The following is a 14,859-nucleotide window of genomic DNA, read 5'->3' as shown; positions in this document are numbered from 1 at the left end:
TGAAGAACGACTGAAAGAATTGCAAAGCCTCACGAATAGGAGGCTTTGCAATTCTTCCTATTTTTGCAATTTGCAGTTATTCGGGGATTGTTATCAGGTTGACACTGAAGAAACTTTTCATAGAATGGAGGGGGTAGAAAAAGAGACCATCCCTTGAAACTGTATAAGAAGGGTGTGAGTAGAGGAGTGAGGAGAGGGTTCTCTGCATGGAAATTGGTTGGTGAGTAGAATGCATTTCATGAGTATTCACGGATGTGGACACATTAAATCAGTTTCAGGCACAGTTGAATGAGTTTTGTCTGTGATGATGTGTATCTTCCACGATTAGCCTCTGACTATGTGGAGGTCAGAAGATAATAATTATTAATACAATATAGAAAATTTGCATATATTCTTAAGGGGCACAGAATATTACATCCCATACTTATTAACAGGGGTATTTCTTAAAAATATAATCAAATTTGCTGTATTGGATTGATTTGCATTTTAGAAGAGCAACATGAAAAATTTTCAGAATGATAGCATCTAAAGTAATAATTACAGGCAAACCTTGCTTAGCGTGATTAATTAATCCATCAATTAATGCGTGGCAAGTGAAATCACGTTGAGCGTATTTATTAATATAATTAATATAATAATATTAATTCATCCATCAGTTAGTGTAAATGTGGAAAAAGAAATTACAGTATAAGCTATATTAGAGGATAAAATCATCAAAGTTAATAAAAATCAATTGCTTAAATTTTTATTTAATGTCTAAACATTTAATTGAGCTAATTTTTTACAAAAAAATTAAGTAAAGATGTTTGGATCGTGCTCGACTTTTTCATCTTGTCATACAATTTGCGATAGCTGGTGAACACTTTATCAACATTTCGGTGGACTTCGAAGCTTCGGTCCATATCAGGATCAGCATCAAACAAAATTTCCTTAGCATGCTCAATGTGATTGAAAACTAGTTCAAGTTCTTTCACATTTAGCTTCTTAGTCATAACATTCTCTTCTTGTTCGCACTCATTATCTTTTTCTTCTTCATATGCATGCTGTTCTTCTAGTTGAAGGAGATCATGCTCATTGTATACCACATTGGTGGAACTGTACTCCAGGAGATTGATAAGGCCAGGGACTTGGGAGTGTTGGTGGATAGGGAGTTGAAGTTTAGGGGCACATTGCAAAAGTGGCTAAATCAGCTCATCAACTCACTTGGTTGTTGAAAAATACTTTGACGAGCAGAGACAAGCAAGTCATTGTTCCTCTGTACCGAGCCTTGATAAGACCTCATCTCAACTACTGTGCTCAGATTTGGTCACCTAGGTTGCTTCTTGATGGGGAGAAGGTGGAGAGGATCCAGAGGCAAGTGACCAAGATGATAGCAGGTCTATGGAATGAACCTTATGAGAACAGGTTGAAGATTTGTGGGTTTGATAGGCAGAAAAGAGGGAGATATGATTGAGACATTCAAATTGCTGAAGTGTTTCTATAGGATTAATTCAGAGGATATTTTTGAGAACAGGACTGGTGATGGTGGGAGAACTAGGGGACATCTATGGAAGCTGGGCAAGAGTGTGGTTAGCAAGGGCTTTAGAACTGGGTTCTTTATTTTAGAGTGGTGAATGAGTGGAATAAACTGCCAGAGTGTGTTGTGGGTGCTATGACAGTGAGTGAGTGAGTTCAAGGCAAGGTATGATGGATACTGTGAGAATGTTGAATAGTTGTGTGGACAAGATGTTTAGGGCCTCCCTCGATGAGTCTAAGGACTCCCTGGAGTCGCCCATAGTAATAATAATAATAATAATAATGCTCACTTAACTGTTCTGAATGGGAAGAATTGAGCAAGTTTCTCATATCTTTATTATCCAGTTCATTAAATCCAAGTTCTTTTCCCATTTTGATGATGTCTTCAAAATATTAAATCTTGGATATTGCACACGATAAACCAAAATAGGTTTGAGTTTAAAGTTGCCTTTTGCATTGTCTCCTAATAAAAGCATAAGATGATCTTTAGATACTTTGTATTCTGGTTGTGATGCTTCAGTTTTAGCTAGGAAAGTTTTTGTTGGCATATGTTTCCAAAAGAGACCAATTTCGTTGAAGTTGAATATTTGCCGATCATCATAATCACTCTCCTGAATTATCCTTTAAAATTCTTCACAAAACCTGGCCGCAGAATCTTTATCAGCACTACAAGATGCCCTAGTTATTCTTACATTATGAAGTCAAATTCGATTTTTAAATCGCACTAACCATTCCTTAACTCGCAGTAAAGCTTTAACATTCCTTTTGAAATTTGGTCTCTTTTAATGAGGTAAAAATATAGAGAGCCTTTGCCTGAATATTCCCTGTAATAAGAGCTATTCATTTTTGGTTATAATCTTCAATCCAGAGTGATAGAAGATGCTCCATCTCGATCAGTAAATGGCTTCTATTTCGGGTGATCTGCATGCTTAAAGAAGCAGCAGCTTTTCTTTGTTCTTTGTATTCTTTGCTTTTATCTAATATAGTCCAAACTATAGACCAGCTGTATCTAAGTCTCACACAGTCGTGTTACTAGCACTACTTTCATGACTCTTAATGAGTTCTTCCAAAACCTTCACCTATCAAGAAATTAGTTATAACCCTACATGGAGGTATAACTTCCATGGAGGCGAAAGACTCATCGCGGGAGATCCTTCGTAGGAAACACAGTCTATCAAGACTCATCGTGGGGGGTCCCTCCTAGGAAACACAAAATCTACCATACCACTCCTTAAACTCATTGACCGTTCTCGCTCTCACCACTCTATCAGGCAATGCATTCCATGGTTCAACCATCCTCCATGCAAAGAAACCATCCTCTTGCTCAAAGTTTCCTTTCGTAACTTCCAGGGATGGCCCCTTGTCATCGCTCCTTCCTGTTCAACTATGCAAAAGAGCTCTCCAGTATCAATCCTGTAACCACCTCTCAACAGTTTAAAAGTCTTACTCATATCACCTCACCTTCTTCTATCCATCAAACTCTGCAGTCCACATTCCCTCAGCCGATCCTCATAACTAACATTGTACAGTCCTGAAACTGTCTTTGTTATCTGTCGCTATACCCTTTCCACAGTTAATTTATCCCCTTAAAATCCTGGGGACCAAATCTGAGAACAATAGTCTAAGTGTGGTCTGATCAGGGTCTTATACAACAGAATGATAACTCTTTTTCTGCAGGTCAGCGTCCTTCTCATTGTTGCAGCAATCCTCTGTGTTACCTTCACCATGTTTGCAATGTGTCCCCTGAATTTCAGGTTTGTATCAATCATCAACCCCAGATCTCTTGTCTCCCCTACTTCCTCCAGCATAGCTCCTCCAATAGAGTATGCAGTGTCCCATTGATGTGTCCCAAACCTTAAGACCTTACATTTTGCTGCATTATTCATGATTTCATGTGCATTTGTTTTTCCTTCATAGAATTGTTTCCAGTCTTCTCCTCTAAATTTTTTCATCTTTTACTCTTGTGTGAAGGATCCCAAATACACATCCTGGGGGTCCTGTTTTGCCATAACAATATTAGCATATATATATTTTCCTTTGCTGTTCAAGTTGGGTACTAACAGTACCCAACTAGAAACAAATTGAGGTCTAGAAACAAATTGAGGTTGTTGATACCGTATTCCCAGATGAGGAATGTATCGTCTATATAACGATACCAAATTTTTGGTTTAAGAGTAGAGGAATTAATTGCTTTTTCTTCAAAATCCTTAAGAAATATATCAGCAAGAATCGGACCACCTCAACAAGTTTCATGAAAATATCAATTTTACCTTTGAACTGGAATCCAATGACTGTCTCTCTCCTTTCTGGACTTAAAACTTACGAGATGCACTGAAAATATCAAAATCTCAATTTTTAGAAAACCGACTCACACAGACAGATACATTCATGCTTCTTCCCATCACTACCCTCTGCAAAAATTTGGTATTATTTCAACCCTGGCACATCAAGCCAGATCTTTACTTACAGATGAAACAGAAATCGAAAATGAACTCCATTTACTTAAAAGGACTTTTGTCAACAATGATTTCTCTCTTAAACAGATTGATAAATTTTTCTCTTTCCATCGCTCTACTGTTACTGAAGATTCTTCTCCCCCAAGATCTTTTATTTCATTGCCATACATCAGCTCTCTCTCTCCCCAAAACTAACAAAAATTCTTAAGAAATTCAACATTAGAACTTGCTTCACTACGTTTCCAAAACTTCGCTCCATACTAAGTAAACCTAAAGTAAAACATCTCCCTACTCTTTATCCAGGAGTCTACAAGATTTTGTGTGAATGTGTGAAAACCATATTACGGCCAGACAGCTAAATCCATCCTTTTGCATATGGAAGAACACTAGAGAGACATTTCCTACAATAGGACCAGAGCCAGCACTCTCTAGCCACGTTTTCTTCTCTATTAACTCGGATGAAGGCTGCCAACACCTCGTAGACTGGCCAAAATCTTCTAATATCCATGTGTGCTACGATGAACTCGAAAGAAAGATCATCGAATCTAGAGAAATTTCACTAGATTCATCCCATATTAACAACAGCCTTAGCTTCAATCTCTCTGATGCACACATTGCCTCTGTTCAGTATTAGTGCACTCATGGCAGCTCACGCATGTAGTCAACTTTAATTTAGAACTCAAGCTCGCATTCCTGTGTTTAAAATGTGCTATTGTCTTTTATAATAGATCTGTTGATGTAATTTTATCATGTCTCTGTCATTTTTTGTATAATTCTTTGCCTGTGATACCTGAAGAAGTTGAATCATGCGACGAAACTAGTTGTATCTTAATATTAAACCCTGTTGTTTTTTCATTCTCAGTATATAGTCATTCAAACTAATTTTTATAATATTTTCTACCGAGTAAAGATGAACAATAATATATATATATATATACACACGCACACACACCCACACACATATATATGTGTGTGTGTGTGTGTATATATATATATATATATATATATATATATATGTATATATATATGTGCTGTTCTCCTCATTTCACTCTGAAATTGCTTCATAACTCTGCTTTCATCTTCCCTGAATCACATTCTTGCTGCCATTCAGCATCTCTACCTAGTTGGTCAACTTATTTCCTCATTGCCTTTTATTGCTGCTTAGCTTATTTTTGTGTATGCTGATTTGCTTTTACCTTCAGCTATTTTATATTTTTCCCCACATTTCTTTCACTATCATTAACTCCGCTCCTAATTCTCCTTGACTCCATTCTCTGCAACACTCTTGATTTCACATCTTTCAGCATTAACTTCCGTTACTTCTTTTTTCCCTGCACACACACATTTCTGGCTCGTGAAATACTTCTGCCACACCAACTCTCCATTCTTGTTTTTATGCTGCAATCCATTTCTCTTTACAAAGAGTACATAGTCACACACTACATCTCACAAACCCCCATGTCAAGCTCCCCCCCCCCACACACACACACGAATAAAGATGGCTTGGTGGGCATTTTTCTTGTTCTCATCAGCACCTGAATAATGAATAATGCTATTTATACAACGTTGTTATAATATAATTAAATCTCTGTAACCATTTGTTTAGAGATTTTCTCTATAACGATTTTTTCTATTTCTGAGTGCTTTCATATATGCACAAGGGTTCAAATCCGATTGGTGCAATGACTTTTAACTGTTTCTTTCAGAATCCGAAAAATCACTGCTCAAGACCAAATACAAAATATACACATTTAATAAAACAAAAACAATATATACACCTCAAATAAAATTACACAACTAATTACAAAATTAACTGGATCCAAGGCCTTTTAAGATAAACTTACACCTCTTAGAGATCACCTATTCTCTGACTCATCATTGAATGTACTAACATAAAAAAAAATGTTCGTAGTCAGTTTCTTTGTTAAGGCCTTTTTCCGAAGATATAAGATTCCCTTCTTTTCCATAGGATCCTTTCTCATCCCTTATGTAGCACACATTATTCCTCCTTACTCTGAAGTATAGATATTATGAATTCACCAAAGTATACGTACTCTTACCTGATGCATTTCAATTTTGTTAATTTTTGTACCAAAAAAGGTTTCTTCTAATACTTTATCTAAGTTGCTAAATTCCATCTCCTTTTCCAGTAGAAATAACAGATAGATCTGGCATCCTTAAGACAGATGAAATTTTCTAATCAGCGTTTCCTTGAACATTCCTATAGAACAGTGTTTCTCAAAGTGTGGTACGCGTACCCCCAGTGGTACGTGAAAGGTCCTCAGGGGATACTTGGTAATTTTCGGCTATGCATCATTAATGCATGGAATTATTATTAAGAAAACAAAAGAATTATTTTAAACTTATATATGTTTTTCAATAAATTATACATTATGTATGAATTCTCCTACTACAATCACTATCTATGAAAAAAATCTACTCCAAACTCCCCTTATCTGCTCATCACTCCTTATATGGCTACTCTTGTTTTTCCTCTTCTCCCATTTGAATAGTTTGCAAATTCGTGGGCGATCACTCGTGAATCTTCGTTCAAGTTCGTAAACGAATGTACATTGCGAGCCTAAAACAACGCGAAGAGCGTACGATAGCAATTGATAATGTAATTATATGAATCAGTTTTGTTCTATTAAAAATAAAGCATATTTTTTGTTTACGTATACATCTAAATTCAAATAAAATAGACATTTACAACAAAGTGTACTCTTTTATTTTATTTAATTAATTTATTTATTTTTATCATTTTGATAAGGGGGTACTTGGTAATAATGAAAATTCAGGAAGCAGTACACGGATATCTGAAGTTTGAGAAACACTGCTGTAGAATGTCAATTGCAATATTTTATTTTATTTACCAATACTTATTGACAGTCTTAACCCCTCCAATTTTATGACTCACAGTTCTACGATTCCTTTTAAAATCTTCTATTAATATTCCTCCCACTATCACATACAACTAAATAAACTTCATAAGAACAAAATTCTCCATCTGCGTTCTTAAACTTCCATTAGCTCTCTCCTGTCTTTTTCTCTGTTACTTCCATACCGAACGCTCTCTTGTTGATTTTTCGTTACCTCAATATTGAACGCGCTCTCTGTCAGCTGTCAATCACCCATCAAGCTTCTCGACGAGCATGCGCACTCCATGAAAGTGGTAAGCAAGAAGTTAGGTATAATGGCTGATGTGTCGTCTCCGTTAGCATTACGAGAATGTCTTCATAAAAACAACACTTAATAATTTTAAACTACAATAAAATTTCTGAAACTAGCACAACTATCCAAATCCAGTAAGTACATAAATTTTTAACTGCTTCACATTTCATTTTGACAAAATAACATCAATAATGGGCACTTACATAATACAACAATACGTATTATGAAACCAAAACTAATAATGTACTAACATAAAAAAAAAGTCAGCTAACGCCATTTTTATTCCCAAGTGGGAGTAGTCGAGGGCGTTTTAGCCCTATCTAACTTTTGGAGACTGAGTGGGCAGTTCAGTCTCCACTGGTACCCAATCAGAGATAGCTGACCCAAAGTTATCACTAATTAAGCAGTGTAGAGAGACGGCTTAACAACTGCCGCCATCTTGTGGTCCCTAACACAATAATTACTGGACGAAAAACCCAAGTTTCCGGGAGAAAAAATCTGCTTGCCCGTACCAGAGATCAACTAACTTGGGAACTGGTCGAAAACCAGGCTTAGAAGAATTTCCTCTAGTTGCCAACTAGATCCGAATCGCCAAGTCTTCCTTCCTGCAGTCAAGCACTATGGTGTGCAAACGCCACATCACAGACTGTTGTACTAACATAAACATTTGTAAAAATATTCATAATTTTAAATTATGACCTGTTTTTACAACATGCACTTTATAAATCAATCAGAAACAAAACACAATCATACACAAGGATATTACTACCAATAATTATTGATAATATGAATTATATATTTGTATGTTAATGATATTGGGTTGGGTTTAACTAGTGATTTAACTAGTTCAATTTATATGTTAATGATATTGAGTTGGGTTTAACTAGTGATATCCAGCTGTTTGCAGATGATGCAAAACTGGGGAGAGCAATGCACGGTCAGGCTGATATTAATGCCTTACAGGAGGACTTGAATAGATTTCAAGAATGGGCAGGTAAGTGGAACTGTCCGTTCAATGTTGCCAAGTGTAAGGTTTTGAGATTTGGTAAGCAACGATGGGATACAAAGTATACATTTGGTGGGGAAACTATTACAAAAGTAGAGGAGATGACAGATCTAGGAGTGATGATGGACATGGACCTGAAATTCAGGGGCCACATTGCACCAGTTGTGAAGACATTACATCAAATAATGGCAATATTGTGAAGAACCCTGACATGCGGAAATAGAGAGGTTATGATTCTATTGTATAAGGCCTTGATCAGGGCCTCATATGGATTATTGTGCACAGAATTGGTCACCGGGTTTTCATGGTGACAAGGATATGTTGGAAAGGGTACAGAAAAGATTCACAAAGGTAGTCGGTGGTCTTTGGAATGTGGAGTATGAGGACAGATTGAGAAAATGTAAGTTGCAGGCCTCGTGAATAGGAGGAAGAGGGGGGGGGGATATGATTGAGACATATAAACTGGTCAGGGGTTGTTATCAAGTTGACATGAAAGAGATTTTTCATAGAATTGGAGAGGGGAATAGAACAAGAGGCCATTGCTGGGAAGTGTATAAGGAGGGTGTGAGCAAAGGAGTGAGAAGCAGGTTCTTTGCATGGAAGGTGGTTGGTGAGTGGAATGTATTTTCTGAGTGTGTTGTGGATGTGGATACATTGAATCAGTTTAAGATGCGGTTGGATGAGCATTGTATGCAATTGTGAGTACCTTCCGCGATGAGTCTCTGACTCCATGGAGGTTGGGTGTTGATAATATTAAAACCAATCACTTACCCATAATCCTATATTCATGCTGCGAGAGTTAATAAATTAATTAACTATTTTATAGTTAATAAATTAACTATAAAATAGTTAATTTATTAACTACTGAATAGTTAAAATTTGTAGAATAAATTGAACCATAAACGTTTTAACAAGATCTCAGTAAACTAACTGTATTGTACTAATTTTATATAAATACAACAATCAATCTTGCTGACCCCCCCTCTCCTTCCTGTTTCTCTTTCTAGTTTGCATTTCTGTTCTTGCATTCTCATCTCTCTCAGAACTCTCCTCTTCATTTACAAATATTTCAATTTCACCTAATCCATTCTCCTGCTTCTTTGCTATAATATCACAGTGTTAAAAGCTGTGTATTACATTAATAATACCATAAGAAATTCATAAGGCTAGAAGTGATGTTGTACAAGATGTTGGAGTTAAGAGATGTTGCAAACATGATCATCACTAGACTTACATGCAGCTAAAAGATATCATGGAGGATCCCACTGGCACACAGATAACTCATCATTCCATGCCTTAAAAATATTCCAAATCACTATTTTACAATGCATCCAGTGGTAGAAATCCAGGGCAGAACTCAACCTTTTATTATTATTATTATTATTATTATTATTATTACGGGTATCTCCATGGAGTCAGTAGACTCATCGCGGGAGACCCAAACTAGCAAAACAATATCTGTCATATCTCTTCTTGAATTCATTTACAGACAAAGAGCTCACAACTAAGTCAGGCAATGAATTCCACTCATTCACCACCCTCCAGGCAAAAAACCTTGTTCTGACACCTTTGTTAACCACACTCTTCTTTAATTTCCAGAGATGGCCTCTTGTTCTTCCATCACTATCACACAGCTGAAACATTTCCCCTGCATCAATCCTATAAAAACCTTTTAGTAATTTGAATGTTTCTATCATATCCCCTCTTCTTCGCCTATCAACCAATCTCTGCAATCCACAAGCTCTCAATCTATCAATGTAGGGAGCATTTTTTATATCACTCACCAACTTGGTCACTCTTCTCTGAACCCTCTCCACAGCCTCCTCATCTCCAAGGAATCCAGGTGACCAGACCTGAGCACAGTAATCCAAATGTGGAAGTATCAATGCTTTATAAAGGGGAATAATAACCTCTTTATCTCTGGATGTCAGTGTGTTCCTCAACAACCAAGTAATCCTATGTGCAATCTTGGACACCTTAGCAATGTGTCCTCTGAACTTCATCTCCCTATCTACCAATACCCCTAAGTCCCTAGCCTCATCAATCTCTTGGAGTACCTTTCCATCGATGTAGTACACAGCTGGTAATCTTTTAATCCCAAAATGCATGACTTTACACTTTTCCACATTGAACTGACATCCATTTTCTTTTGCCCATTTTACCAGCTTATTTAAATCCTCCTGCAAACTTTCAACATCAGCTTGATTTTTTATTGCACTACACAACTTTGCATCATCAGCAAACAACTGAATATCTCCCTTTAAGCCATTTCCTATATCATTTATATACAAATTAAACAACATTGGCCCAAGCACAGAGCCCTGAGGCACACCACTGGTCACCTGCCTCATTCTGGACTCGGCTCCTCCATACACCACCTTATGGTATCTCTCCCTGAGCCATTCTCCTATCCATATCACCAATTTAATATCCATTCCCATCTGCTCCAATTTGCGTAACAGTGTTCTATGGGGTATCCTGTCAAAAGCCTTAGCAAAATCCAGAAGTACCACTGTGTAGCCAGTTCCTTTGTCCAACTCAGATGTTATTCTATTATGAATAGTTAATAGATTGCTAAGGCAGGATCTACCTTTAACAAAACCATGTTGGCCTCTATAGAGTATCATATCCTGATCCACCCATTCTTGAATTTTGTCTTTAACCAACTTTTCCAATACTTTTACCACTACTCCTGAGATGGTGATTGGTCTGTAATTCAATACCGCAGTTTTAGAGCCACCCTTATGCAAAGGAACCACTTTGCCTAACTTCCACTCCCTAGGGACCATACCAGAGTTCAAACTTCAATTAAATATCCAGGTAAGAGGGGTTGACAATTCATTTGCACATTCACGCAACACCCGAGCCGATATTCCATCTAAGCCTACCGCAGTGTTTGCATTTAAGTTTTGCAATATATTTAATACCTCTGATTCTTTAGCTTCAATTCTCACATTTGGTATTGCTATAGGTGTAGAGATATCCTCACTTGGGTGATAGACTTTCGAGAAGTGATCACTCAGTAACTCGACTATTACATCTGATTTTGTCACTTCAATACCATCAGCACCCACTAAGGTTATCCTTCCGAAGTCATTCTTCCTCTTACTTGCCACATAGCGGAAGAACTCTTTGGGATTACCCTTGATCTCTTTGGCTAAGGTCTTCTCGTAATCTGATTTAGCTTTTCTTACTATGCTGGTAACCTTCCTAGCTTGAGCCTTGTACTGCTCATGGGTGTCCTGATCGCCCTTCTCCTTGTAAATTCTCCATAACATTTTCTTTTTTTGCAGTTCAAGCTTGATACTACTGCTCATCCATCTAATGCCTGCTTTGTTTGACCTCCTGACCATGGGGACACAATCTGATATTGCTTTCCTCAGATACCCGCTGATTTTATCCCAAGCACTGCTAACATCTTTCCCTTGCAATATGTTCTGCCATGGGATGGCTGCAAGCTCACTCCGAAGCTTGTTATAATTGCCTAACCTGTAGTTCCGTACATACCCCTTCTTAATAGAAAAATCCACAGATTTTGCAACCTCCCAAGTCAATACCACATGATCGCTTTCACCAACTGGAGGTAACGAGAACACCTTACTTATGCATATAACCTCTGAACCAATAACCAGGTCCAACACTCTCACACCACGTGTCCCTTCAGTTACGTGCTGTTTCAAGTAATTATCTCGTAGAAGATGTATGAACTCCATTTCCTTTTTGCTACGTGATATTTCCTCCTTCCAATTGATATCACCATAATTAAAATCCCCCATAATAATCACTAAGCCTTCACTCATTGCACTAAGTTGCTGATGCATGAATTCAATATCTCCCCCCGTACTCCCTGGCCTATAGCAGCATCCAACTGTATATTTGGTTGCATTGGTCACTATTTCGCACCAGACTGCCTCAAATGAACTCTCATTCACATGTCTATCATCATGATATACTACTTTCTTTGGCTGCAACACATCAGCTATCATCAACAGTACTCCTCCTCCTGTTCTATCTTCTCTATCCTCCCTGAAAATACTGTACCCATCACATTCAATTCCAGTGACCACATCTTCTGCTGACAGCCAAGTTTCACTAATGCCTACAACTTTTGGTGAGATTTCACTGACTAATGCCAAAAATTCTTCTCTCTTATTTCGAATGCTTCTAGCATTGGTATACAAAAATTTCAGATTCCCTCTAGATCTTGTACCGAATGACCTGAGAGGTAGTATAAATCGGGTAGGAAAAGATTTAAGATCTTTTTTAAGATTTAAGATTTAAGAACCTTTCTGCCAAAGCTGTCTGGGCCACCAGCATGCACTTCTTTGCTTTTCAGAACAGAAGCAGTAGGAACAAGTAGCAAAAACACAATAAACAAATAAAAGAAACACTACCAAAGAACACTTGTAACAGCATGTAAAAAAATATACTAAAAAAAAAAACATTTTTGGTACATTTACCACTACTTTTGAGATACTGATTGATCTATAATTTACTAATGCATTCCTAGAACTTTACCCTCTTTCCATTCCTTGTAACTCTAACAGAGCTGAAATTTAAATTGAAGATTCTAGTCAGAGGCATTGCCACTTCTCTTGTACATTGTTGTAAAATGCAAGCTGATATCTCATCTAATAACAAAGCCGTATTTATATTGAGATTATTCAATATTCTATGAAACTTATATATGAAACATCCACCTTTGTTCTCACATGATCTTTGTCATGTATGTCACAGCATTAACCTCATTTGGCTGATATATTCTTGCAAAGTGGTTACTCAGTAACTTGACTATGTTGTCTGTTTTTGTCACTTCATTAGCATTCATTAAAGTTAAATTTTATTATTTCATGGTTGTTCTTCTTCTTACTTGCTATATAATGAAAGAACTCTCTGGGAGTATCTTTGGCCTGCAGGGCAAGTTTCTATGAAAATTATATATGAAACATCCACCTTTCTTCTCACATGTCATGTCACAATCTGATTTTGCCTTCCTAACCCTTCTGGTCATCTTTCTTTCCTGACCTTGGATTGTTCATTAGCTTGCTGGTGATTTTTCTCCTTATATGACTTCTACAACATTTTCGTTTTCTACATCTCATTTTTAATGTTACTACTCATCCATCTAAATTCTACTTGATTTATCATTCTGACATTGCATATACAACTTCATATTGCTTTCTATAGATGCCCCTTAATGATCTCCCATACAAACATTCATTCTTCCCTGCAAGAAAGGATTAATAGTGCATAGGAAATAGTTAATGGTTAGTGTAGACTAACCAGTAATGTCAACTGGGGAAATCAACACTGAGTTTTAGTGTCAGATTCCCCAGTGAATCTTCTGTCTCAATATAATAATAATACTGTGATCAGAGTGAAGAGAATAAGCATTCTTTGTAAATTACTTAAGAGTGTGATTAACAAGGGCATGAAGACTAGATAATTTTGAATAGTGAATTGACTGGGTTGTGTGTGTGCTTTGTCTGGGATTTTTGTTCATAAACATTTTGTGAACTGAGATTACATGGGCCTTCCGAAATCAGATTTCAGACTCCAAGGACATGTTATAATACAAATTAATTTTTTTTAAATATCAGCATGTTTTGTGTATATATTTTTATAATAGTTTCTTCTTTTCACATTGATCATAATTTCAGTTTTTTAATGCAAAGTATTGTCTTTGGATATTTATCTTAAAAATAAAACCTATTGTTTTTATATATTTCATCAATGCTTTTGATTTATATGTCTCCTCCCTGCTCTTTCTTTCACATATAATGCTAATTTTTGAAAGAAAAGCTGAATAGTAGCAAATTTATTTTTATTTATAAGAATGGTATTTTTTATAAATATATCACAGATGTACTGGTCTTTTTCATAAATTTAAATGAAGTATTTTTATTGAAATAAAAATATTATAAATAAAATATCTAAGTAGTTTTTAGTAGTGTGTACCACTAGAAAATTTGTAGCATCCTTGCTAGCTTTTGATTTCCTTAGGATCTAGTTTGTCATTAGTTTGTGTGTTTGTTTCATTATTAGTGCTTTTTTATTTTTGGTTTGCTGTTTGTTTGTTTTTTTATTACTAAAGGATTTATAAATAATTCACAGTACATGCACATTTTTGTTTGATTTTGTTGCCTCTATCACTCCATGGGATACTGAACATAGTGTAGTCACATCATACCACGCATGCATGGCACTGACACCTGTTTCTCTTTTTTCCTCCCTCTCCTCACCTTCTTCCTGTTGCTTTGTTCCTTCCTGTTCCCCTACTCCTTACATCTTGCAGAGTTTGCCATCTGTACTTCCCTCTGCACCGGTAAGTAAGTATTAGTATGTTATTCTGTAGGAAACTGTTACAGTTATATAAGTCTAGTTTAACTTGTATTCTAGGAATTCTTAAATCCAGATTTCCTTGTTTCTTATAAATTAAATTAATCAGGATCATTTATAACATATTATTGAATCCTCTTTCAAGGATGCAGCCTTGAGAAAATATTAGATATCTGGATTCTAGTGTCCTACAGTATAGGTGACATGCTTTGATGTTTCACTTCTAATCTCATATATTCTGTATACACTCCTTGGAAAGATGTTAACAGACATCCACATGGGCAAGATGTATTGTGCTATGTAACAAGTCATGTTTGTATCCAGTATAAATTTGAAGAATATGATGCTCCGAAGTCAGTGCAACTGCATCCG

General features: G+C 36.4%; 1 protein-coding gene across 1 annotated transcript in view; it reads left to right on the top strand.

The window, feature by feature from the left end:
• The window catches only part of LOC150094582 (voltage-dependent calcium channel subunit alpha-2/delta-3-like), a 1,537,934-nt gene that overhangs the window by 663,449 nt on the left and 859,626 nt on the right, over window positions 1-14,859 (top strand). Inside the window, exon 16 of the mRNA XM_090412095.1 lies at window positions 14,444-14,473. Within this exon, the coding sequence (XP_090268221.1) occupies window positions 14,444-14,473 (30 nt within the window). The remainder of the gene's footprint in view (window positions 1-14,443; window positions 14,474-14,859) is intronic.

Source organism: Typopeltis vanoorti, chromosome 22, assembly GCF_054136105.1.
Source record: "Typopeltis vanoorti isolate ZY-2024b chromosome 22, IOZ_Tvanoo_1.0, whole genome shotgun sequence".
Classification (NCBI taxonomy): domain Eukaryota; kingdom Metazoa; phylum Arthropoda; class Arachnida; order Uropygi; family Thelyphonidae; genus Typopeltis; species Typopeltis vanoorti.
The sequence above is the reverse complement of the archived record's forward strand: the minus strand, read 5'-3'. Positions and strand labels throughout refer to the sequence as shown.